Here is a 26,885-nt window from a genome sequence, read left to right on the forward strand (position 1 = left end):
CGTTTACATCCTCACAACTAAGATATGTGTGACATTTTCTGTTTTGTAAACTCATTTCCAGTTTTTCTACCCGACGGAGGAGTAGACATAAATTGGAGAGAAATGGTCACCATTTAGTCTAGGGTTCCGCTGTACGGTGGCCCACCTGTAGGAGAGCCACATCACAAAGTATAACTGCCACGCGGCTGGGGGGACCTGCTCTTGTGCCTGCCTGATCACTGTTGTTATGACCCAGTGGAACTGAGCTGATTTCAACTCAGAGTGGTGCCACGTGTGCTAGAGTGGACCTGTGCTCTGTAAAGTTTTTTTTTTCTCTTTTTAATAATTTATTTACTTTTTGTTTTTGTTGTCGAGATTGTATGCAGAAAAACATACACCAATTCACATTTCCGCATGTACAATTCAGTGACATTATAGCCTTCGAGTTGTGCTGCCGTTCTCGGCCCCCTTCTCTGAGTTGTCCTCCTCCATGAATGTAAACTCATGGCCCCTGCAGGTTCCCGTCTAACCTCTCGGGCTTCTGCTGTGCATCATGGGGTTTTCAGTAGCTGATTTTTTTTCAGAAGTAGATGGCCAGGCCTTTTTTCCCAGGTGCCTTTGGATGGACTCGAACCTCCCACCTTTTGGTTAACAGCTGAGGGTGTTAATCTTTTGCACCACCCAGGGACACTCTGGCCCAGTGACACCTACTGAGATCAGGATTGTAGGTTTCCCCAAGCCAAAAGGGGGGACGTTGGAGCCCTGCAGAGCCCTTCTGCAGAGCTGGGGAGCAGCACTGGCTTGAGGGCAGATGAGCTCACAGCACTGCCTACCTGGGGATGGGGAGACATGCAGATGGCCTCACAGGGCACATCCCCGCCCCGCCCCCCTCCCCCCTTCTCAGGCCTAGGGCTGTGAGGCAGACCAGAACCAATGTGGCCAGATTTTGATGATAGCCAGGAAAGAACTTCGGTAAAGTGTCAAGTGTTATATGCATGTGAGTACGTGTCCTGGGAGAATCAGGGTCCCAGAGCAAGTAAATTCCTCTGTAAGGTGGAGGCTCTCAGAGGAAAAGCCCCTTATCAATAAAAGGTGCACTTGAAGGGTGCAGGGTTAACCACCCAGCTTGTCACACCTTTGTCATTGTCGTCTTTATGGTGTGTTTGAGTCTGCCATTGTGGCCGTTGTGTCAGTCCATCTCATGGACCGTTTCCCTCGTTTTCCCTCACCCTCTACTTTACCAACCGTGACATCCTTCTTTAGTGATTGATCTTCCCTGATGACATGTCCAAAGCAAGCGAGTTGAAGGCTTGCCGTCCTCCCTGTGAGGAGTATTGTGGTGGTATTTCTTCTGAGACTGACTTATTTATCCTTCTGGCAGTCTGTGGTGTGTTCCGTATTCTTTGCCAACACCACAGTTCAAACACATCAATTCTTCTGCTTTCCTTTTCCATTGCCCGGCTTTCACATGCATATGAGATGATGGAGAAGACCGTGACTGGGTCAGACACACCTTAGTCCTCAAAGTGACGTCTTTACTCTTTAACGCTTTAAAGAGGTCTTTTGCAGCAGATTTGCCCAGTGCAGTATGTTGTTTGATTTCTTGACTGCTGCTTCCATGGTTGTTGTGATCTAAGTAGAATGAAATTGTTGTTAACTTCGATTTCTTGAAGATAGCAAGGAAATAAAGGAAATAAAAAACAGTTATTTCCATGAGGGTAAAGTGAGGCTTCCATGCCCAAGAAAGAGGTAAAGTATACAAGGAGAAATAAAACTGGTTTGGTTGTTCTGAAAACCTGTTGTTAATTATATATGGATTCTAAGTAAAATTTTATTTGGGGAGCCGTTAGCTAAATTAAGTGAACAAGTAGATGCATCGTTTGGATTGTGAGTTTATCTCTATACCTGCATCATTTAGTCAGTGTCTTAGTTATCTAGTGCTGCTATAACAGAAATACCACAAGTGGATGGCTTTAACAAAGAAAGGTTTATTTTCTTCACAGTAAAGCAGGCTAAAAGTCCAAATTCAGGGTTTCAGCTCCAGGGGAAGGCTTTCTCTCTCTGTCGGCCTTCTTATCAATCTTCCCCCAGACTAGGAGCTTTTTTGTGCAGGGACCTTGGGTCCAAAGGATGCACTCTGCTCCCAGCACTGCCTTCTTGGTGGTATGAGGTCCCCTCTCTTTGCTTACTTCTCTCTTTTATATCTCAAGAAATTGCCTCAAGACACAATGCAGTCTTGTAGGTTGAGTCCTGCCTCACTAACACAACTGCTGCCTATCCTCCCTCATTAACATCATAGAGGCAGGATTTACAACATACATGAAAATCACACAAAACCAGGAATCATGGCCCAGCCTAATTCATACATACATTTTGGGGGGGGGGTCATAATTCAGTCCATAACAGTCAGTTTTGTTTTCATGGAGAATTCTGGGGTGTAAGCACATTGCCTGGTCAGTGTGAGGCATCACAGTGACTGTATAAAGGCTGCCATGCTGGGGCATTTTGGCCGCTGGCTGCCGGGGAGAGCACTGAGTGACGGATGGGTGGGCCGTTAACTGTCCCTTTCTGCCACCGTACCCTGAGGGTCTGTAGTACCACACCAGTTGCCATCGAGTCAATTCCAGCTCATCAGAATCAAAGACACGGAAGTAAAACACTCTCCACAGTCCTTTCCAGAAGGTTGTTTTTCCCCCACATACACATAACCTTTTAACGTTTTTCTTAGCTTGTTCATTAATGTATGTAAAAATATTAAAAGCCCTCATATGCTACATTAAAAACTATGTCAGCTGCCCTGCTTTTTTCTATTTATTAAAACTTTTCAAGCAGTAAAAACATTTTACTTGTTAATGAGGGAAAGTGGGAGAATTAATGACGTAGAGCGTGGATCCACCACGTCTTCTCTTAGCCATGCACAGCCAGCTCCTTCCCCGCCGCGTGGAGTTTAATTTCTGCGATAGGGTTCAGTGAGCAAATGCAAATAGATATAATGATTTGCATCAGTAGATCATTTCTCAATTTAATATCTTTTGATATTTTGGGTCAAGGACTCTTTCTTTGAGGGGCTGGTATAGTTTCTGGAGCTAAAATTATGAATATTAGTCATACTACTTTATGTTCAAGTGAATTGAGATAAATGTATCGTTTTCACAAAGTCAGATTTACACGTGACTTTTGCCGAGAAGTTGGCTGCAGTGAAAGGAAACTCTACTCAGTGAGGGAGATGGACAGAAACAGAGGTTCCCATGAACGTCAGGAGTCGGTGTTGGTGGTGGTTGTCATGGTGATGCTCCCTCAGACACCTGGAGAGGTGTGGTCTTCCTCTCTTGTTCCTTCCCTAGTGTGTGGAATAGCGTGTGGACCACAGGGTCCACACAACGGTTTTGCTATTTAAGCCAAGAAAGGAAAGAATTAACATTAGAACTCAATTCAGCAAGCGTTCTTTGACCTTTTCTGTGCCAAATTCAGTGGACGCACCGAATGACAAAAAAACGCAAACCTGTTCTCAAGGAACTTTGTCTGCTGGTGAGACAGAAGTGTCAGTAAAGTCATTTCCTGGAGTAGCCAGGGAAAGATGGAAATATACACAGGAGCTACAGAAGAATGACGGGGAGACTGGACTGGGGAGGAAGCAGTGGACTTAGTTGTCTGCCTGTCCCCCAAGGCCTCTCCCCTCCGTTTCCCTTGTTGTCAGCACCTGCGTGCCCCTAGAAATGATGGGTGCTAGATGCCAGCTTTCCCAGCTCACCGCAGAGGGCCTGGGGGAGTCGACTGTCTCCTAGGGAAACTTTTCCTCCCTAATAAAAAGAAAAGTATGAAGAAGGCTCCCCCGGCCCAGTCTTTGGACACAAATTGTGTGAAGATGTGACTCCAGGAGTTGGGGCAGCTACTTTGTGTCCCTGAGGGGATGAGTCTGCTCCTGAAAGGCAACTTGGGGCCAGTCCAGCAAGATGAGGAGGCTGGGTCTTTGCTGGCCCTGCTGCAGACCAACCTGCACCTGGGACCCGACACACATCCTCATTGCAGATGCTGCTCTGGTTACTGGAGCCAGAAGCAACCCACACGTGATAAGCATGTACTGTTTTTATCTGTGATATTAATTTATGCTCTTTTACCAAATATAGAAAAATGAAAATCACTTATAATTCTCTTACCCAGATGTAACTTATTGTTAACATCTTAGTATAATTCCTTCTAGCTTTTTCATCTGTGTGTGCTTAAAATTTTATGTATTCTGCATTTTAAATGTAACCTTATATCATGAGCATTTTTCTTATACTATTAAATATATTTTTAAAGCATAATTTTTAAAGGCCAGTGTTGTATGGTTGTGCCTTACTTTTTAAACTCCTCCTGTCTTGTTGGGTATTCATTTCCTCTTTTGCTCTTATTACTCTGTAATAAACCACCTTGACAAGCTTAGTTTTGAGGCTTTGTGAGCATCTCCTTGACAAGCTTTCTTCCGTCTCTCTCCCTCTGGTTTTCGCCTCTGTAGTACCCTTCTAAGCTGCCCCAATGGTGCAGCAGGTAAGCACTTGGCTGCTAACCAAAAGGTCAGCTGTGTGAACCCATCCATCAGCTCCGAGGGAGAAAAGACCTGGCTATCTGCTCCCGTAAGTATTACAGCCTGTAAAACCCTGTGGGGCAGTTGTGCTCTGTCTTACAGTGTCACTGTGAGTCGGGATCTACTGGATGGCACCCAACAACAACAGCACCCTTTCTACACTGCCGAGTTTTTTCTGAAATGCAGATGTGATCATGTTAAAGTGATTCCTCGTTCTTTTCACGATAAGAAAGCACCAGCTCTGCATTTTCTGGCCCCTCAGTTTTTACCCTTTGTCCCCTTGAACTCTAAACGCCAGCTGGACTTAGCCACGTTGTTTTGTTATTATACTGCATGGCCCATGTGTCCACCATGGTGTAGTGGAGCAGTTGAGAACATCATCTCTGCGTCTAGACTGTTCTGTGTTTATACTGCATGGCCTGTGTGTCAGCCGTGGTGTAGTGGAGCAGTTGAGGACATCGTCTCTGTGCCTAGACCGTTTTGTGTGTATACTGCACAGCCCGTGTGTCGGCCATGGTGTAGTGGAGCAGTAGAGAACATTGTCTCTGGGCCTAGGCTGTTTTGTGTGTATACTGCACGGCCCGTGTGTCCGCCGTGGCGTAGTGGAGCAGTTGAGAACATCATCTCTGCGTCTAGACTGTTCTGTGTTTATACTGCACGGCCCCTGTGTCAACCGTAGTGTAGTGGAGCAGTTGAGAACATTGTCTCTGGGTCTAGACTGTTCTGTTTATACTGCACAGCCCATGTGTCCGCCATGGCGTAGTGGAGCAGTTGAGAACATCGTCTCTGCGTCTAGACTGTTCTGTGTTTATACTGCACGGCCCATGTGTCAACCGTAGTGTAGTGGAGCAGTTGAGAACATCGTCTCTGGGTCTAGACTGTTCTGTGTTTATACTGCACGGCCCATGTGTCTGCCATGGCGTAGTGGAGCAGTTGAGAACATCGTCTCTGCGTCTAGACTGTTCTGTATTTATACTGCACGGCCCATGTGTCCGCCATGGTGTAGTGGAGCAGTTGAGAACATCGTCTCTGCGTCTAGCCTGTTCTGTGTTTATACTGCATGGCCCATGTGTCCGCCATGGTGTAGTGGAGCAGTTGAGGACATCGTCTCTGTGCCTAGACCATTTTGTGTTTATACTGCACGGCCCGTGTGTCAACCGTAGTGTAGTGGAGCAGTTGAGAACATTGTCTCTGGGTCTAGACTGTTCTGTTTATACTGCACAGCCCATGTGTCTGCCATGGCATAGTGGAGTAGTTGAGAACATCGTCTCTGCGTCTAGACTGTTCTGTGTTTATACTGCACAGCCCATGTGTCAACCGTAGTGTAGTGGAGCAGTTGAGAACATTGTCTCTGGGTCTAGCCTGTTCTGTGTTTATACTGCATGGCCCATGTGTCCGCCATGGTGTAGTGGAGCAGTTGAGGACATCGTCTCTGTGCCTAGACCATTTTGTGTTTATACTGCACGGCCCGTGTGTCAGCCGTGGTGTAGTGGAGCAGTTGAGAACATTGTTTCTGGGCCTAGGCTGTTTTGTGTTTATACTGCACAGCCCATGTGTCTGCCATGGCATAGTGGAGTAGTTGAGAACATCGTCTCTGCGTCTAGACTGTTCTGTGTTTATACTGCACGGCCCGTGTGTCAACCGTAGTGTAGTGGAGCAGTTGAGAACATTGTTTCTGGGCCTAGGCTGTTTTGTGTTTATACTGCACAGCCCATGTGTCTGCCATGGCGTAGTGGAGTAGTTGAGAACATCGTCTCTGCGTCTAGACTGTTCTGTGTTTATACTGCACGGCCCGTGTGTCAACCGTAGTGGAGTGGAGCAGTTGAGAACATTGTCTCTGGGTCTAGGCTGTTTTGTGTTTATACTGCACAGCCCATGTGTCTGCCATGGCATAGTGGAGTAGTTGAGAACATCGTCTCTGCGTCTAGACTGTTCTGTGTTTATACTGCACGGCCCGTGTGTCAACCGTAGTGTAGTGGAGCAGTTGAGAACATTGTTTCTGGGCCTAGGCTGTTTTGTGTTTATACTGCACAGCCCATGTGTCTGCCATGGCGTAGTGGAGTAGTTGAGAACATCGTCTCTGCGTCTAGACTGTTCTGTGTTTATACTGCACAGCCCATGTGTCAACCGTAGTGTAGTGGAGCAGTTGAGAACATTGTCTCTGGGTCTAGCCTGTTCTGTGTTTATACTGCATGGCCCATGTGTCCGCCATGGTGTAGTGGAGCAGTTGAGGACATCGTCTCTGTGCCTAGACCATTTTGTGTTTATACTGCACGGCCCGTGTGTCAGCCGTGGTGTAGTGGAGCAGTTGAGAACATTGTTTCTGGGCCTAGGCTGTTTTGTGTTTATACTGCACGGCTTGTGTGTCGGCCACGGTGTAGTGGAGCAGTTGAGAATGCTGTCTCTGGGCCTAGACTGTTTTGTGTTTATATTGCATGGCCCGTGTGTCGGCCGTGGTGTAGTGAAGCAGTTGAGAACATTGTCTCTGGGACTGTTTTGTGTTTATATTGCATGGCCCGTGTGTCGGCCGTGGTGTAGTGGAGCAGTTGAGAACATTGTCTCTGGGCCTAGACTGTTTTGTGTTTATATTGCATGGCCCGTGTGTCGGCCATGGTGTAGTGGAGCAGTTGAGAACATTGTCTCTGGGCCTAGACTGTTTTGTGTTTATATTGCACAGCTCGTGTGTCGGCCGTGGTGTAGTGGAGCAGTTGAGAACATTGTCTCTGGGCCTAGGCTGTTTTGTGTTTATATTGCATGGCCCGTGTGTCGGCCGTGGTGTAGTGGAGCAGTTGAGAACATTGTCTCTGGGACTGTTTTGTGTTTATATTGCATGGCCCGTGTGTCGGCCGTGGTGTAGTGGAGCAGTTGAGAACATTGTCTCTGGGACTGTTTTGTGTTTATATTGCATGGCCTGTGTGTCGGCCGTGGTGTAGTGGAGCAGTTGAGAACATTGTCTCTGGGCCTAGACTGTTTTGTGTTTATATTGCATGGCCCGTGTGTCGGCCGTGGTGTAGTGGAGCAGTTGAGAACATTGTCTCTGGGCCTAGACTGTTTTGTGTTTATATTGCATGGCCCGTGTGTCGGCCGTGGTGTAGTGGAGCAGTTGAGAACATTGTCTCTGGGCCTAGGCTGTTTTGTGTTTATAGTGCACAGCTCGTGTGTCGGCCACGGTGTAGTGGAGCAGTTGAGAATGCTGTCTCTGGGCCTAGGCTGTTTTGTGTTTATATTGCATGGCCCGTGTGTCGGCCATGGTGTAGTGGAGCAGTTGAGAACATTGTCTCTGGGCCTAGACTGTTTTGTGTTTATATTGCATGGCCCGTGTGTCGGCCGTGGTGTAGTGGAGCAGTTGCGAACATTGTCTCTGGGCCTAGACTGTTTTGTGTTTATATTGCATGGCCCGTGTGTCGGCCATGGTGTAGTGGAGCAGTTGAGAACATTGTCTCTGGGCCTAGGCTGTTTTGTGTTTATACTGCACAGCTCGTGTGTCGGCCACGGTGTAGTGGAGCAGTTGAGAATGCTGTCTCTGGGCCTAGGCTCTTTTGTGTTTATATTGCATGGCCCGTGTGTCGGCCATGGTGTAGTGGAGCAGTTGAGAACATTGTCTCTGGGCCTAGACTGTTTTGTGTTTATATTGCATGGCCCGTGTGTCGGCCATGGTATAGTGGAGCAGTTGAGAACATTGTCTCTGGGCCTAGACTGTTTTGTGTTTATATTGCATGGCCCGTGTGTCGGCCATGGTGTAGTGGAGCAGTTGAGAACATTGTCTCTGGGCCTAGGCTGTTTTGTGTTTATATTGCACGGCTTGTGTGTCGGCCACGGTGTAGTGGAGCAGTTGAGAATGCTGTCTCTGGGCCTAGGCTGTTTTGTGTTTATACTGCACAGCTCGTGTGTCGGCCGTGGTGTAGTGGAGCAGTTGAGAACATTGTCTCTGGGCCTAGACTGTTTTGTGTTTATATTGCACGGCTCGTGTGTCGGCCGTGGTGTAGTGGAGCAGTTGAGAACATTGTCTCTGGGCCTAGGCTGTTTTGTGTTTATACTGCACAGCTCGTGTGTCGGCCATGGTGTAGTGGAGCAGTTGAGAACACTGTCTCTGGGCCTAGACTTCCAGGTTGGAGTCCTAGCCCAGCCACTTTGCAGCTGTAATTGGGAAAATTGCCTTTCCTGTGTATGCTTCCGTTTCCCCAGGTGCCAAGTAGAGATTGTCATAGTGTTTACCTGCTAGGATTATTGGAGGGCTGGGTGTAGTAATCTATGGGGCATTCAGCCCAGTGCTAGCCCACAGAATAGACTCGGTGAACGCCAGCTGCTACATGGATGACTCTAAAGGATAGAATTATATCCCCTAAAATGTGTATGTGATTCCTAACCCCTATCCCTGTAGAGGTGGTGCAGTGGTTAAGATCTGTGGCTGCTAATCAGAAGGTTGGCAATTCAAGTCCACCAGACACTCCTTGGCAGCCTTATGGGGCAGTTCTACTCTGTCCCGTAGGGTTGCTATGAGTCAGAATTGACTTGAGGGCAACGGGCTTGGTTTTTTTTTTTTTTTTTTTTTGGTGTACCTGTAGATGTAATCCCATTTGGGAATAGGCTTTTCTTTGTTACGTTTATGAGGCCCTATCAATGTGGGGTGCTCTCCTTGGGCTCTCTAGAGAGGAAGGAGTCTCCTTTGGGGGCTGGCCTCATTCCTGGACCTTCTCTCAGGACCTAGGGAGCTGGTGAGGGACGCTTTTGCCTGACCCTGCTCCTCAGAAACAACAATCAGCTGTTAAAATGCTGCCTCCTCTTAAATATCCCATCAGGTCCACATCTCTGTGACTGTCTTGCTTCGATCCGTTGGTGCTGGCGAGCCTTTGTTCCCGTCCATCTTGTCAGTCGAGACCACACACATTTTACTTGATTGTTTTAGTGTCATCTCTGTTGGTCTTGGTGAGAGCTCTTATTAGCCACTCTCGTGTCTTTGTGTAGTTAGCTTCATTTTCTCGTTGCTATAGAAATATGTTGCTGATGAAGACAAACAGCGATCCCTGGCCGGTTCTGTTCCAGAAAACTACCGTTGTTGGCAAAGTCAGCATTGGTAAGATGGGATCTCAGAACCCAAGGAGTGAGGGCAAGGCAATTAAAGTGGCATCATATATGTTATAAAAGCAAAGTTCCAGAAGCAACCGTTTTCAAAACAAACCCTAATGAGCAGAGATAGAAAGCTGGGTCTGGTGAGTAATATTTGTCCCGGATCTCGCTCACTTTTTCACAGAACGTTGGAGTGTCTTTGCAGGCGAGGGAGGCCAGCCCGCCTCAAGTCCTGTGGACTGAACTGACTTGGAAAGCTTTTGAATCTGCCTTTTCTTGGAAGAAGGTGAATGACATTTTTGATTACAGCTCTCTGAGAAATGTTTGGATAACTGCATATATCCTTTTTATAAATCATCTCTCCTGGTCTTAGCTTTCTGTTGCCACCGTCTTTCCTTTCTGTCTTACCTGTCTGTTAATCCATGGTCCTTTAGGTTTGGAAGGCAATACAGATGTCTTTCCATATTTAATTTCTCATTATCCAAGTGCACTAACAACTTAGGAAGTATCTTACCCAACTTCATTATCCTATCAGAAAACCTCTAATGAATAAGCCAGTGGAAACTAAGATGTGCCATCCAATGTAGAATGCACTCTGGTTGTATCTTGGGCTTTTTCTTGGACATCTTCCCGTCTTTCTCTAAAGCTTCGGCCTTTCTTAGATCCCAGTGTTTACTTCTGCTAGGGGCCTGGGGTCACTCCCAACCAGGGCTGAGTTTGGGTACTATCTTAGGATCTTTAACTTCTTATTTCAGTATTTATTTATGTTACTGCATATGTCTCTGCAGGGCAGGAAAAAATTGTAATTTTCCTCGTATACTGTCCTGTGTCCTTGAGAACTCCACCCAGATGTACTCCCTAATGAGTTTAGTAAATGTTAAATACTTAGGTAATTGGTGATTTGAATGATTTGGATTATACGTACGTCTTTGGATTTTTATACAGGTGTTTAAAACGTGTTTCAGTGATCACTGGGGAAGTCGGTTGGGGATTTTGAGGTAGAAGGTTGTTGTCATTAGTCGCCTTTGAGTCAGCTGCGACACATGGTGATCCCACATACAACAGAAAAAAATGCTGCCTGTCCTGTGCCATCTTCATGATTGTTGGTGTGCTTGAGTCTGTTGTCATGGCCACTGTGTATTTTGAGTGCCCTCCAGCATTATATCAGCTGGTATTCTATTATGAGCCATAGGGTTTTCAATGGCTAATTTTTAGAAGTAGATTGCCTTTCTTCCTAGTCTGTCTTAGTCTGGAAGCTCTGCTGAAACCTGTCGTGACCCTGCTGGCATTTGAAACACCGGTGGCATAGGTTCCAGTACCATAGCAACACATAAGCACCATAGTACAACAAACTAACAGACCAGTCAGTGGTGGTTAGGTAGAATGTTGCTAGGTGTGGTAGAGTCAGTTCCAGCTCATAGCGATCCCATGTACAACAGGACAAAACACTGCCCAGTCCTGCGCCATCCTCACAGTCCTTGCTCTGTTTGAGCCCACTGTTGCAGCCACTGTGTCAATCCATCTTGTTGAGGGTCTTCCTCTTTTTCACTGACCCTCTACTTTACCAAGTATGGTGTCCTTTTCCAGGGCCTGGTCCCTCCTGTTAACACGTACGAAGTTTTTGTGACGCAGCCTCGCCATCCTCACTTCTAACGAGCACTCTGGCTGTACGTCTTCCAAGACAGATTTGTTCGTTCCTCTGGCAGTCCATGGTATATTCAATATTCTTCACCAACATCGTAATTAGATAAATAGAATAAATAGGAGCCCATTATTATCTCTTCCAATTATAATAATGGGTTATAGGCTCCTGTAGCCTGAAAATTCCCTCTTACGGTCCGTTTTCATGGGGTGAGTTTTCAGCTCTGGAGAGTGAGGGGTGCTTGGGTTTGTTACTCTCAGCTTCTTATTTGAAAAGAGCTCCTATTTCAAAATCTTAATCTACAAATACAAAGTTGCATTCATGGTGAATTGGTGCAGTCCTCTCCGTTCAATATGAAATGAAGAATGCATCTCATAGGCTTGTTCCCCTCATTCCGAAAGGCACGCTTGACATTTCCTCTGTCTGCACTCCAGAAAGAGGCTCCCCAGTTTGCCTCCATCGCTGTAACGCTGAATCACCCTTGTGGGCACCAGGATACAGCCAGGTCTTACTGAGCCTGGGACCAGGCGTGGATGCAGTGGGGTATTTTCAGGCTCAAGCTTTGGAATCTCTTTAAAATTGAAAGCTTCTCTGTTGTTGATGAATGATCAGATGTAAGTGTATAACACCTTGGTTAATAGGCTGTGATGGAATTGGAGGTGGTCTTGTCTAGGAAATCCTTGTTGAAATACTGCCCATTTGGGGTAAATCTGATAGTACAGTGAGCCCTGAGCTTAGTGGAAACGTGATAGAATGCAGATGGGAAGATTTGTGGCTGTTTTTCCTTCACGAATGTGGTGTTATCTTTGCAGAAGTGGAGAATATCAATATTTTGTGGCCTTTCTCCAGGATTTTGGTGTCTATTTCCAGTTATAAATAGCTTGGCCCTGCCTCCTTCCCTGGCTCTCTCCGTCGCTGTGGTGATGTCATTGACTCTGTTGCCCATCAGGGGAAGTGCCGCTCTCACCTGAGTTAGCTAATTTCCCGTTTTAAATGGAAGTGATGGTGTACCCTCTCCCTGAACCTCCCTCCTCGAGACTGGAAACTGGTTTTATTATTGCGAACTTCGCTGTGAAAATGTTCCGCGTCTTTTTTATTGTCGCTGCCCGGCTCTACACCTCGAAGAGGTGCTCGCGGAGCCTCTGCGTCACACCCAGCTTCATAGTCTTCGTTTTCATTCTTTTGTGAGAATACAGTTCATTTGGAGTCTTTCATGAAGTGTGTCAGATCCTTTCTGCCATCTCCCTGTTTCTCTCGACTTTCTCTTATTTTCCATTTCCATCCTGGATAACCTTCTTAGGAGCTCTCACGCGTGGTGCTGACCCTGTATGCTCTCTCCAGGATGGCACAGGCTCCATTTCATCCCCATCACGGTGGTGTTATTGGGATTCAGATGAGCGTGGTTTGGTCTTCTACGGCGTTTTGCATGGTGGTGAAGCGATAGAATATTTTCTCCTAGGATATTTTCATTTACCAGGCCCATATTTCTACATTGGAACAAGGCTCTGAACCCATGCATAGGCATCCTTTTTTACCCTTAGGTGTTATTTTGTTTGTCTAAGTTGTTAACCTTCCTTAGGTGAATGACTCCATTAAAACAAGGCTTATTATTTTTTTATTAAAATCATGTGGCACATTGTGTTGACTTTGACTGCACGTTTACCTGTATACGGTATTTCCAATATTTATTCAAGATGACTTTTCTCAAACATTTAATAAGAATTAATAATTGAATTACTATACCCTTCTTAAGGTGCCCTGGTGGTGCAGTGGCAACAGTGCTCAGCTGCTAACCAGAAGGTCGGTGATTCGAACCCTCCAAGCCACTCCTTGGGAGAAAGTTGTGGCAGTCTACTTCTGTAAAGATTATAGCTTTGGAAACCCTCCGGGGCAGTTCCACTCTGTCCTATAGGGTTGCTATGAGTCGGAAGAGACTCGACGACAGTGCCTTTGGGTATACCCTTCTTACATCACCCTGGGATCCCATAAGATCTTTGAAGCTAAAACTAGCCTGGGCTCTTAAGGGACTTATAGAAATTAGATGTGTCTGAGTATGGAAATAGCCGGCATGGTGAAAAAATGGAGTCCTTGAGTAATTTGCTATTCCCAGGGATAATTGCAAGGAACCTCTGTTGTGGCTCCATTTTCCCATCATTTTCTACTATTTTAGGGGTGAGTTCTTGAGGTATTATCAGCTGCTTATTTTCCCTGTGATCCCACTGTAAGGCAGGTGGCTTTGGTGTCCCGTGTTGCTTTGGTGGGTTATTAAATTGTCACTGACGAGGGATGAATGTGGGTTAGAGAGTGTGCTGTGCCATGCGTCATCTTAGTCATCAGGAATGTTTCAGAAAACTGAGTAAGAGTAAATTCTTTTCGATTTATGATTCAAATTAGCAATTTTATTAGGTCCTTTGGAAAAAACCTACAAACTTTTTAAGTTTTTCTCAAAATACACATCTTTGCTCTCAAAAGATGTCTGTAGACTGCCCTGATTTGTCTCTTGAAAGGACACCGGATTTCCGTGTGTCCTTCTGCTGTGGAAGTAGACAGACGCAGGCACTGTCCCCGGGACAGTCGGCACAGAAGGTTGATGGGCTCCAAGATTTACTACGCATCACCTCCGCCATCATTCCCACAAGTATTAATTTTAACTCCACTAATAAGAAACTGAACAAAAGTGGAATTATGAGTTCAGTAGTATTCTATGAAAGGTCAGTTGTTAAAAAGGCAAAGTGTGACATTCTGTGAAAAGGTGCCTTCATTAATCATCCCGACAGGAGAACACGAGGCGCTCTTGACCAACGCCACCGAACCTCCGAGGTGAAGTTTCAGGACCTAATGTGCAAGCTTTCTTATGGAACCGGGCTGTTTCAATGTGTGTTGAGATCATGTAAGGAGCCGCTTTATCTTTGCAATTTGAAAATGTGTGTATAATACAGAAAATCTTACGCAATGTTGTCTTAGTTATCTAGTGCTGTTGTAACAGAAATACCGCAAGTGGGTGGCTTTAATGAACAGAAATTGGTTTTTTCACAGTTAAGGAGGCTAGAAGCCCGAATTCAGGGCACCGGCTCTAGGGGAAGGCTGTCTCTCTGTCAGCTCTCTGTCTCTTCAGCTTCAGTTCTCGTCTCTTCAGTGATCTTCACGTGGCATGACATCTGTCTTCCCCAATCTCTGCTTGCTTCTCTGTGCCTAATCTGCTTGGTTTATACCTCGAAAGAGATTGACTTAAAATATACCTTACATCAGACTGCCTCATTAACATAACAAAGAAAACCCATTCCCAAATGGGATCATAACCACAGGTATAGGGGTTAGGATTCATAGCACTTATTTTGGGGGGGGGGACATGATTCAGTCCATAACAAATATGCCTTACCTTTAAAAAAAGGGAAAACACCTGCTAATTTTATAGATGTGGTATTATGGAAACGTACTTCTAGAGGCGTGTCATGGACATTCCTAGTTACCACATACAGCGTGCAGCTTTACCGTAGTTGCAGATAATAGTGCATTTCTCAGTGGATGATCAGACACCCCCAGTGCGAGTTATCTGCAGATACTGACGGGCTTCCTTAGTCTCTTCTGCACTCTCTGTTACAGGCTACCCTTCTATGTTATTTGACCCTGTTCTACAAAACCAACAAGAATCTGATTCCTGACTCTCTGTCTTAGTGGTCTGGTGTAGCAATGATGAAAATCCCACAAGTGGGTGGCTTTAACCAAGAGAAGTTTATTCTCTCACAGTTCCAGAGGGTAAAAGTCTGAATTCAGGGTGCCAGCTCTAGGAGAAGGCCTTTTATCTCTGCTGGCTCTGGCGGAAGGTCCTTGTTCCTTGGTTCTTTGATGGTCTTCATGTGCTTTGGCATCATTTTCCCCCCACCTCTGCTTGCTTAGTCTTTACCTTTTATGTTTTGTAGGAAATTGACTCAGGACATAACCTACAGTAATCCTGCCTCATTAACATAAAGACAACCCATTCCCAGATGGTATTATAACCACAGGGATAGAGGTTAGGATTTACAACACATGTTTTGGGGGGACACGAGTCAGTCTGTAACACTCTCTTTCTTTTCCTATTCATCCAGGCAGCAGAGCACCTACTGTGTGCTTGGCGACTCTGTCAGCCATTTCACATATATCTCTCTGAGTATTTTATGTGCCCTGTCAACTCCGTGTTAAAGTTCAGTGCAAGTATATGAATTATTAAGTGGTTAGCCGGTGACGCATTCATCACTTGAGCATCTTTTATTGTGGCCCGTTGACAGATTATTTTCATTCAGCCATTAAAGCACAATATTGTTGGAGCAAAAGTCTCTTTCTGGATTCCCTTTGTCTAGGTTGCTGCTCCTGAGTTTCACTTAAAACATCTGAATGGGACTTGGCCCCAGAATTCTGACCACGTCTTTCTTTTCAGAAACAGGTGTTTTTAAGCATTTGCTCTGAAGCTGGTCCCTGTGAACAGCTGGTTCCTCGCCATCAGACCGCGTTCCATCAGAAGGGAAATGGTCGGGCTACGTGGTCACGGTCTCTGGGCTGAGGCTGAGGACAGGACAGGGTCCTTTGAAATGTCTCCTTCTCGTTAGAGCATTAGGACTTTTGAAGATTCAGGTGTGTGTCTCTTCTCTGTGATCTGTGGTTCTCCTCTTAACTAGCCTCCTTGCATCTAGCTTTCCTTACTCTGTTATCAGTGACTTCTTCATTGTAGAGGAGATGGGTAGAAACCAGACTTGTGATGGGGAAGGTCCCAGGGCTGGGATATCTCCCCCCGTGGTAGCTCCAGGGCAGACAGAGTTTGGAATCCGTGGAGAATGAGTGAGGGAGACAGCAGGTGGGCAGCTCAGGAGGGAGTCCCTACCTAATGAGCTGTTTTAAACTTGGCTTTGCTATACCACAGGGCCCTAGAGTCGTGGTCATTACCTCAAAGTGAGGGGCCAGCTCTGCTCATCTAGCACCCGTCTGTGCCAGCCCAGCACCCTACCCGTCAGCTAGGGTCATGCGTGTCTCTACAGGTGTGGAAACGGAAACCCAAAGAAGTTGAACAAGTTGCCAAATGTCACATGTTGCCATTCTGAAAATCTTATGAATTCACGTATTAAGGTACTATCCTGTGGATTATTTCCCGCCTTTGTCTAGAATGATGGCAGAAGTCTCGGGAGACATCAGACCCACCCTTAAGCAGAGAATTAAGCACGTAGAAGGTCTTGGTTCAGTTTTACTGGGACGAAGTTTATTAGACTCTACAAATAGCATAAACTGCTAAGTCTGCATATTACCATCCTGTTTCCTTATTGTCATAATTTTTGCTTAATGGCTGTTTGTGCTACATTGACCAGGTCCATGGGTTGCTTAACATAAATGATTACATTTGCTTATGATTAAAAACTTCCTCCATTAGAAATACAGCAGCCAGGACTTGTAAATGATTTGTTGTTAAAGCTTTCTACCTCATTAGCCACGCCGTTGAGTCTACAGAGGCATTGTGTAAGAGTTAGGAACACTTGTAATGAGCTGTATAATATGGACCCTCCACCAGACTTCACAAAGAGACAGTCTTCCCAGGGCAGGTTAGCTGCGGATAAAAGGCTAGCAGCCCCTCTGGTGAGCAGCGCTGGGCTGTAGGCTCAAGCACGTTCCATTCTGACTTGGAATGGCATGGGTGAATAAGGCATTTTATTACTGGAGCAAGACTTGTTGTAAAAAGTTATATGCCGTTCATGATGGAAATCCTTCAACACTCTGTCACCATTCCCCTCTGAACCCTATAGCTTAAGTTTTAAGCATCTTGTGAATCTCTTGATAGAGCACTTAAAAAAAAGGTGTTTGGGAGTGATGTTCAGGCAAGCTCTCCTTAGCCCTCCCTGGCACCTGGTTCATCCTGGCTTTCTCCTGGTGTCTGATGGTCAGCGGCCCGCCTGATTATAATGAGACACGACACCCTGGTTTTGTGCAAGCAGTGACAGGCGGTGATGTGGTTTATGGTCGGAGGACATGGAGCAAAGAGACACAGCGTCCTGGAATAACCGCGTTAAATGTGATGGGCGTTTTTGTGGCAGACGTAAAATTCTTCATCTTGAAAGCTTGGGTCAACTGGACTGTGTGTTAACGTTTCTCTTCTCACTCTTGCTTCTCCTCTTGTGGGTGGGATTGGATCTGCTTTGTGACCCTTGTTTGGGGACGTGGGTCTGCCTGGAGATGGGAATGATCCTGGACCTGTAGTCTGGGAAGAGCTGGCTGGGCCAGTCCCACCTCTGCTTCTTAGCAGCTGTGTGACCTTGAGCAAGCCGAACAACCTCTCTGGGGACAGGGCAATGTTTCGTTCTGTTATACATAAGGTTACAGGGATCGGAGCTGGCTCGCAGGCAACTAACAGTAACAAGTCTCTTTTTAAAAATCAAGTTAATGCCAATGTCATGATATTTAGGGAGGAATAAATAACTTGGAAATAACACAGGTGAACCCCAAACAGTGCTGGGTTCATGACAGAATAATAATAGGTTTATTATGTAATATTATATGATAAGCATAGGATTATTATGTAATAGGTCCTCCTTTAACCATCTTTTCTACAAATATTTCCACGTCTGCAGTGTGCTATGCCTGGCCCACGGCACTGAATACAAAGGTGAGCACAGTGCTGCAGTATCTGCTGGTGTTCAGGTTATGTGGGTCAGGTTTAGTCGACTGTTGGTGCCCTTGACTGGTGAGTCTGACCTTGCTGGGGTCCTGAGAGTTTCTATGCTTCCTGTGGAGTCCATGCACCTCCAGGGTTAGCTCTCTTGTAATCGCCTGAGTTTGCCTGCTCTGTAGGATTTCATCTCTTTCATATTTTTGGATAACTTTGGACATGTTGTCAGGAGGGACCAGTCCCTGGAGAAGAACATCATGCTTGGTACAGGGTCAGCGAAAAAGAGGGAGACCCTCTATGAGATGGATTGACACTGTGGCTACAACAGTGGGCTCAAGCGTAACAACAGTTGTGAGGCTGGTGCAGGACTGGGCAGCTGTGGCTACAACAATGGGCTCAAGCGTAACAACAGTTGTGAGGCTGGTGCAGGACTGGGCAGCGTTTCATTCTGTTGTACATGGGGTTGCTGTGAGTCAGAACCTAACAACAACAGCAACATATTTTTGGAAATTCTTTACTATTCTAAGAGAGTGTTTTCTTAATGGTAAATTTTGTTGTGGAAATCGACGGGGTTGGGTGCTGTATGAGCGTATAAGAGTCCTGGTTTTTCCTCAGGCAGTTGCTTCCCTGCCCCCGGTGTGTAGGCAAGATCAGGGTGTTGACTGTGCTGCCCATTGCGGGAGCCCTGCCATTCACGGATAGCTAGTTTTTGGAGCACAGCAATACAATTACAAATACTTAGCCTTAAAACCACCCTGCATGTGATTGAGTCTTGGCTCACAAGCCCCTCTGGCTCTTCAGGGCCTCGTCTGACCGTTAGGAGAATGAACTGTCCTCGCAATGGTGGGAATGGACTCTTCAACGTTTGCAGTGCCCACCAATTGAGAGCTTTATGATGCTGCCTCCACACAACATGCGCAGCAGAAGGTGACATCTGCTTTGCCCGTTGTGCACCTGAAATGGGCAGAGCAGTGAAGTAGAGGGTGGGTGGGCAGTACTGGATGGACTGGGAGTGAGCAGTGAAGTAGAGGATGGGTGGGCAGTACTGGATGGACTGGGAGTGAGCAGTGAAGTAGAGGATGGGTGGGCAGTACTGGATGGACTGGGAGTGGAAGTGGACATGGGCTTGCAGTGCATAGGGCGGACGCAGCACCTCAAGCATCTCTGAAGGCTCTTACCTTCTCTTCTTCCTCTGCTTCTGCTTTTTCCCTTTCTCTGGCTCCTCCTCTTCCTTCTTCTCCCCTTCCCCCCAGTTCCCCTGTTGAGTCTCTTCCTCTGCCATCTCCTCCTCCTCCACCTTCTTTCCACCACCCCCTTGTAATTCTTCTCATCTCTCAGCCCTGCTTCTTCCAGGAAGCCTGCCTGGCTTGCCAAGTGCTCAATGCCTGATGCTGACCTGGAGCTAAGCTGGGTTTTAGATTGTTGCCTCTGTGACTGCTTCCTGCCTCGGCCCTGCCTCCCCGGCCTCCTGCCTGTGGCTCCTACCACCTGAGTGGCTTCCCATAAATAGGCTTTAACTCACCTGAAGGCTGCCTTGTGTTTTCTCCAGCAGATTAAAGCTTCATAAAAAAGGACGGAGGGCCCTTTAGAAAACACAGACCATTCTGCCCTGATATAAAGACAAAAAGAGCAGCTCCTGAACAGCTTCTGTGGAAGTGTAAACTGTACAGGGACGGGCCTGGGGTGAGACGGAATGGAAACCCAACAGCGGCGTGTGTGTGAACTTTATGCTGGGCTCAGTGTGGAAACAGAACGTGGGCCGAGTGACAGTCAGCTGCAGAGTGGCTGAGCATCCATCACACAGAGTGTGTGACCTCCTGTACGTGTGGAATTTAAAGAATCCTAGGTGCCTTGGTGTGTGTGTGTGTGTGTGTCAGCTTCTGGCAAGTAAAAGAGAGTAAGAATATAAAGATCCAGTCTCCCCTCTGAACTGATGTACGAGGCTATGAAAGCATCAGTTTGAATAATACGAGGTAGATCTGCTAGAAAATGCAGAACTGGTGTGTGGACCCTCGGCCTCTCTGATCAGCTCTGTATAGATCTTGTTGAACAACGAGCATGCTACTGTATATCCAGCTGCTCATGTCTTATGGCAAAAAGAGAAATACATTGAGAACAAATGTAGAATAATGATATTGAGGAGATGTGCTCGAGGATCATTTCTTGTTCCTTTGGACATGGGAGAGGTATCCTAACTATAGGGTGTGTAGACACGCACCTGTATTGGGCACGGTGTGTAAAGCCTGACATACCTTCCTGCCGTGTCAGCCTGTGCACCTCTGTGGAGCCCTGCCAACACCTGAGAAGGTAGAGCAGAAGGAAATCCACGCCACTGCCTGTCTCCCAGTGGACTGCGGCTCTGATGTGGGATCCTAGCGTGGTTTTGTGTTACTTGAAGGGGTTCATTCATCTTGGGGTACAGAGCATTAGTGTGTCATGATCCTGGAGGCCCCAGAGTGTCTGGTTACTGGGATGTGGGCCCTGGTGTGGTGTTAGTGACCCCTACCTTAGGGGCCCGGTGGTTGGACCCTTGATCCATGTCCCAGACGAGCTGGGATATAGATCTGGGTCCCCCTCTGTTCCTTCTTCGCTTCTTCCTGCTTCCTGGCTCATTCTCAGCTTGCCTGTGCTCCCCAGACCCCGGATCTCCCATTTGACCTGTCCAGGGCTGGGGAGGGGGCAGTCAGGCAGCGGGGCTAGAGCACGATCCCCTAGGGCTCCGATTGGGGCTGCCCGCCTTTCACACGATTGAGGGCTGGGAGTTCAAGAGGAGAGTGAACACTTTCAGCAGCAGTAAGCCGGAGGTCATGCTGCAACCATGGACTTGAGCCTACCAGCGATGGTGAAGTTGGCGTGGGCCCTGTTGTACATGAGGTTGTCAGGCGTCGGAGCCAACTGGACAGCAGCTAGCGGCATTCATCATCATAGTGTTACAGGGAGAAGCAGAAGATGGTATACGCAGAAATAAAATACTGGCTGGAAAACTGTAAACTGCTACAAAAATGTAAGGCATTGTTAGAAGTGCCCTCAACATAAAAAATAAGTTCTTTAAGGCTTTGGCGGTATTCTGTTGGATTTTTACCACTTTAATCGGCTTAAATTTGAGCTCTGCACAGATGTTGGGGTTCCATCCCTGAGCTACTAAAGCATCATTGGGCTTCACGGGGTGTTGCTATCTCTTGTGTCCATCTCATTGTCCAGCCTGGCTGGAGGCAGCTGGTCTTTGAGCACCACAGCGAGGCCCCTCACGCTTGCCCACAGAGGCCCCACCAGGGTCTCCAGGTCTCCGAAGAGCTGCACCATGTCTAGATCTGGAGAGAGCCATGCAGGGAGGGGTCCCCACAGTGCTGAGCTGAGGCCGTAATAGGCTCCTGAGCTTTGGGGGTCCTAGACTGAGCCATGAGCCAAGCAAACAGTTACTTGCTGATCAGTACCAGGAAGTGCCACCCATGTGTCCACAGTAACTCTTAACTGTTGCATGGGGCACGGCAGCCCCATGGGTTCCAGATTGCTGGCGTTATGTCAGGAACCTTGCCTGGGCAGGGCAGCATGTGTTAGACACCTGGACAGGGATCATCAGAGCTTCTTGGTTTTCATTTTTTTTTTCCAGAAATAAATGGTTCTCTTTGGGCTTCAGCCAGTGCACTTCCCACCCTGGGGTCAGCTGTGTGAGTGGCCCCCCTCCACCTCATCTCTGCAGGCGGGCCTCTTACCCTACCCCTCATGGCCACCTGGAAGGAGCACCTGCCCAGAGGGCCCTGTTGTCCACAGAGCAACCGCTTCCTTCCCCTCTTCGCCCATCTTCCCTCCATCCCTGAGTCCTCATCAGGGCCAGGAGCAAGTGGGCCTTAGATAGCTAACGGCCCTGCTCGCTGAGACTCCTGCCGCCTGAGAGAAGTGGGCAGCTTGGGAAGGGCTACCAAAAAAAAAGCACCCTGAAAATCTTGGGGTGCTGTCCAAGAAAGCCCAGTACCCCTAAAGAGACTCACACAAGGAGGTAAGAGTGTGAGATTTGGGGTGCCCCAAGAGTGGATTAAAAATCCTTTCCCAGTCAGCAGCCAGGCAAGTGGCAACCGTATTCAAGGAAAAAAAAAAAAGGAAACCCAGTGAAGTCTAGATTCAGTATCTTAGTAGTAATAAAAGCCCTGGTACAGATTTACTGGTGGAGTCCTAACTGTAACACTGTGCTATGGTAGGTTATTTTGTGTTCAAGAGCTACATTTATCACAAAAATGATGATATACAAATCACTTCCATATCACAAAATGTTCTTGGTCAAAATTGGCTTGAGGCAAGTGATATCTTCGAGTAAACAGTATATGAAGACCATATCTTAAAATGATAGATCACCTAATTTTGTTCTGACAGAGGTTTTTGCCGCAACAAACATCTGTCATTGAAATACCAATTCAGAGATATGGAAGCCAAGTTGTAGAGGTTTTCTCGGCTCTGTCGCTCCCGACTGGCTAGTGCGGCTGCACGCTGCAGCGTGAATTCGGCATTAAGCCAGGCTGCACTGTAAGGCCTGTTAAAGCCAAATAAACAATTTAGAGAAATAAACGCCTGAGGAACTGCAAACCAACTGTTTAAAATACAGACGTCGGGAATGAGCTGGGGCCCTTTGGCCATTTCTGGGTACAGACGTCGCATTAAGTTCGTCTTCATTTTAGAGTTTGAACCCCAGATTTACTTGACTCAGAGATGAAACTTTGCATGGCGTCTGCCGCTAGTTTTTATGTACCTCCTTCCTTTTTTTTTTTTTCAAGGTCGGTGGTTATAATGTTAAGCCTGAGGCCTGAAGGATGATCTTGGTGACATCTACCCCGATAGGGGAGCAGGTGTGCAGCAGGACAATAGTGGTGTCACTGGGACATCTAGGCTCACCTCTCTTGGCACCATCGTCCTCAGAGGCTCCACTCAGCAGGTCCTGCAAGGGGACTTGGTGTCCTGGGATTTGAGAGAAAGGGAAGCACCAGACATCTCCAAAGCTGACACCACAGACCTTCAGCTGCACTCGTCCCCCAGTTAAAGAACGCTTGGTCTTGGTCCAAACCTTGATTATATGACAGCTTAGAAGAGTGAACAATAGCGTGTCTGAGACACTCCTCAAGACAGTCTAGAAATTTGCCCTGGGTGACCAATTCTGAAAGACTGTAAAAGAAAGTGAAGTCTCTTTTAAAGTCAACAGTTGTCAGAGGCCCCTGGGAGAAGGTCCCCTGAGCCGCCAGTTCCTCATCTCCGCCAGGGGCCGTGGAGGCTTTGCCTTAGAGGGTCTTGGTTTCCGGAGCGCCGAAGCCACGGGCCACCTCCAGGCCCCACTGCCTGCGGTCTTGTTGATCTCCCCACCTCCCTATGAAGGCCGCTGATCTTGCCTCGCCATTTCCTCTGTTCGGAAAACTTTCTATTAGAAATGTCTTCATCCAGTCCTCTCATATTCTGTGGATCAAACTAGATTCCGGGAATCTAGGTTTTCAAAATGTTATATCATTTCTTAGGAGTCCCTGGGTGGCACAAAAGGTGAAGTGCCTGGCTGCTGACCAAAATGATGGTGGTTTGAATCCACCCAGAGGTGCCTTGGAAGAAAAGCCTGGCAATCTGCTCCCTAACAGTCAGCCACTGGACCCTGTGGAGCACAGTTCTGTTCGGAGGCACAGGGTCGCCGTGAGTCAGAGTGGACTTGAGGGCAACTGGTTTGCTTGTTTCTTTGCACCGTTTCTTGCATTTAAAAACACGACCAACATTTTGAGGCTGTTTTTCACAGTCAGCTTTTTAAATTGCATTATTATAGTGTGAAGCAAGCTCTGAGGGTGTCTTCTAACCCGCTCCTCTCCTTGTAGGGTGGGGGACTATGGGATTTAGAACTGTTGAGTCCAATCTCCAGCCCCACCACTTACCTCGCTCTGGCCAGTTACTCTAGCTGTTTACTGTCTCTGAGCTTCGATCTCCTCATCTGCTAAAGTAGGCCTCTTGCCTCAGATGTGATGGTGTGTGTGACACCTGGCCCAGGGTCTGGAACATCCGTGCCTTGAGATGAGGTCCCTGACGGCAGGAGCAGCAGCAGCAGCAGGGGTAGGAGTGGTGGTGTTAGGTGCCATCAAGCTGGCCCTGACTCATAGCAACCAACGGACAGCGGAATGAAAGGCCACCCCGTCCCATGCCAGCCTCACAGTCTCTGTGATGTTTGAGCCCATTGTTAGAACCATTGTGCCAGTCCAGCTCGTTGAGGGTCTTCTCTTTCCCACTGACCCCCTACTTTGCCAAGCATGATGTTCTTCTCCAAGGACTGATCCCTTCTGATCACATGTTCAAGGTAAGTGAGACAAAATCTCACCATCCTAGCTTCTAAGGAGCATCCTGGCTGTACTTCTTCCAAGACAGACACGTTTGTTTTTCTGGCGGTCCGTGGTGTGTACGTTCAGTATTCTTCACGAACACCTTGATTCAGAGGCATCAATTCTTCTTCAGTCTTCCTCTCTCTTTGTTCAGTTTTTGTGTGCATATGAGGCGACTGAAAATACCATGACTTGGGTCAGATAAACATTAGTCCTCAAAGTGACATCTTTGCTTTTTAAACCTTTAAGGAGATCTTTTGCAGCAGATTTGCCCAATGCAATATGTCATTTGATTTCTTGACTGCTGTTTCCATGGGCATTGATTGTGGATCCAAGTAAAATGAAATCCTCGTCAACTTCAATCCTTTCTCCATTTATCATGATGTTGCCTGTCGGTCCAGTTTTAACGATTTTTATTTTCTTTATGTTGAGATTTAATCCATATAAAAGGTTGTAGTCTTTGATCTTCACCAGTTAAGTGCTTTAAGTCCTCTTCACTTTCAGCAAGCAAGGTTGTGTCGTCTGCATAATGCAGGTTGTTAATGAGTCTTCCTCCAATCGTGATGCTGAGCTCTTCTTCTTATAGCCCAGCTTCTTGGGTTATTTGCTCAGCATACAGATGGCATAAGTGTGGTGAAAGGACACAGCCCTGACGCGCACCTTTGCTGGTTTTAAACCATGTAGTATTCCTTCTTCTGTTTGAATGAGGGGGAGAGACAGATACAGTGATAATAGCATTTGTTGTCGTCCTCCTAGTCTGTGTTAGACAGTGGGTGACCAAGATGAACCCACACACGTGTTCCCTCAGGAGACATTCTGCAAGGTTTGCTCAATAACTACATCACGTATCGTCCACGTGAAAGGCAGGCCTTACAGAGGATGTTTCTAAATCAGAGACTATTTGCCCCAGCTTGCCTGGAACAGTTCCACTCACTACTGCTATCTTGGCCTCATGATTCACATCGTCATTCGTTACTTGAAATGGAATCTGACTTGGACAATAAATTACATGGCCACCCTACTGTCTCCCTTTAGCCACAGCAGTGGACTCAAACACGCTGGCGATTATGAGGGTGGTGCAGGACCAGGCAGCGTTTCACCTGTCGCCCATGAGGTCACCATGAGCCAGAGAAGACTCGCAGCAGCTAATGACAACCATGACTCTCACACCTGGTCTCAGCCGTGAGAAAACCGTTACTTTGGGCCCAGAGCTGACAACTTCAGGGGCCTTGGACACACTGGTAAAAGCTGCCTTTCCTTCCCGGCCTGGCTCCGTGCTCCCTGGGGGAGGGGAGGGGACTCGCAGGGGTGAGAAGTGCTGGGCGGAGCCTGGGCAAGGTCGGGGAGGAGCTCTGCGTTCAGCAGACCAGCTGTGGACACGCGGTCCTTACGGGGCCACCCTGTGTATCCCTACAGGGGTTGCTGCGCCCTACGTCTGTATGTGGACTATAAAGGTCCTTACGGGGCCACACCTGTGTATCCCTACAGGGGTTGCTGCACCCTACGTCTGTATGTGGACTATAAAGGTCCTTACGGGGCCACACCTGTGTATCCCTACAGGGGTTGCTGCACCCTACGTCTGTATGTGGATTATAAATTATTTTTTGCTTTGAAGGGCAACAAAAACATTCACAATTTTTTTTTTCCTTCTTGATTTTATCAGGAGAGTTTCATTCTCTGCCTGCCTAAACGTCACTCTTGGGAATCAAGTTTAGACTGACTCTAGAGCTTAGCCTAAAATGCATCTTCTTTCTTGAAATGGGGACATTTCCTTTTCATTTTACTAAGTTATTTTTGTCCCCATAGCCACGCCCATGCCTGCGGAGCCACTGCTGGCCAGGCCCACGTGTGCTTTGACTGAATGTTGTCATTGACCTTCCTTTCGTCATCTAATAATTAAACCAGAGTCCAAATGGCACAAGAGTCAAAGGTTTTGAGAAGGGACCGGTCAACCAGTTGCCATTCGAGTGAATTGCGACTCATGGTGCCCTCAGGTGTGTTGAGTAAACTGCTCCGCAGGGTTTTCAAGGCCGATTTTTCGGAAGTAGATCGACAGGCCTTTCTTTCGAGACATCTGTGGGAGGACTTGAACCTCCAACCTTGCTGTAACAGCCGAGCTTGTTCACCCGTTCACCCTCTGTGCCCCCTGGGGACTGTTAGAGTAGGCACAGAGGGCTGTTTTGTTCCTTTGCATTCTTAACAAAGATTTTTGTTTTAAAAGAAAGTCAAACACTGTTGTTTCCTGGCTTCTGTTGGCATAGTTGTGCGGGTCATCACAGGTACAGGTACAGGTCAAGAGCCTGTCAGACCCCAGCACGCTGTTTTCATGTCACCAAACAGTCAGATGGACCCAGGGCCTGCCTAGCCTCGTGCACTGCTGGGGTGGGGGACCATGGCCACCTTCCGGGAGGCGGGACAGACCTGTGGAGTCTATTTTGAAACCAAGTTATTTTGTGAAATATTGTCATGAACTCATCAAAACTGTGAAGATGACGAAATGAAATAAAAATACTGCGATGAAAGTTATTTTAGTGCAGCATAATGAGTTGTGTTTTTCATATCTGGCAGATATTGCCCACTAAATCTAATCTGCGATGCTGAAAATTATGCCATTTTTTATGATTTGTTTAATTCTGACTGAAAAAAATTGACTATGCATCGATTCTTGAC

At 47.1% G+C, this 26,885-nt stretch overlaps 1 protein-coding gene across 5 annotated transcripts in view; it reads left to right on the forward strand.

Moving 5' to 3' along the window:
• The window catches only part of LOC126059900 (uncharacterized), a 107,327-nt gene extending 82,083 nt beyond the window's left edge, over positions 1-25,244 (forward strand). For all 5 annotated transcript variants that reach the window (XM_049855949.1, XM_049855948.1, XM_049855947.1 and 2 more), the window contains one exon: positions 1-25,244. This exon is cut by the window's left edge. In XM_049855949.1, the coding sequence (XP_049711906.1) occupies positions 7,737-8,768 (1,032 nt within the window). In that variant the 5' untranslated portion in view covers positions 1-7,736 and the 3' untranslated portion in view covers positions 8,769-25,244.
• The last annotated feature ends 1,641 nt before the right edge of the window (positions 25,245-26,885 follow it).

Source organism: Elephas maximus, chromosome 16 (genome assembly GCF_024166365.1).
Source record: "Elephas maximus indicus isolate mEleMax1 chromosome 16, mEleMax1 primary haplotype, whole genome shotgun sequence".
Lineage (NCBI taxonomy): Eukaryota > Metazoa > Chordata > Mammalia > Proboscidea > Elephantidae > Elephas > Elephas maximus.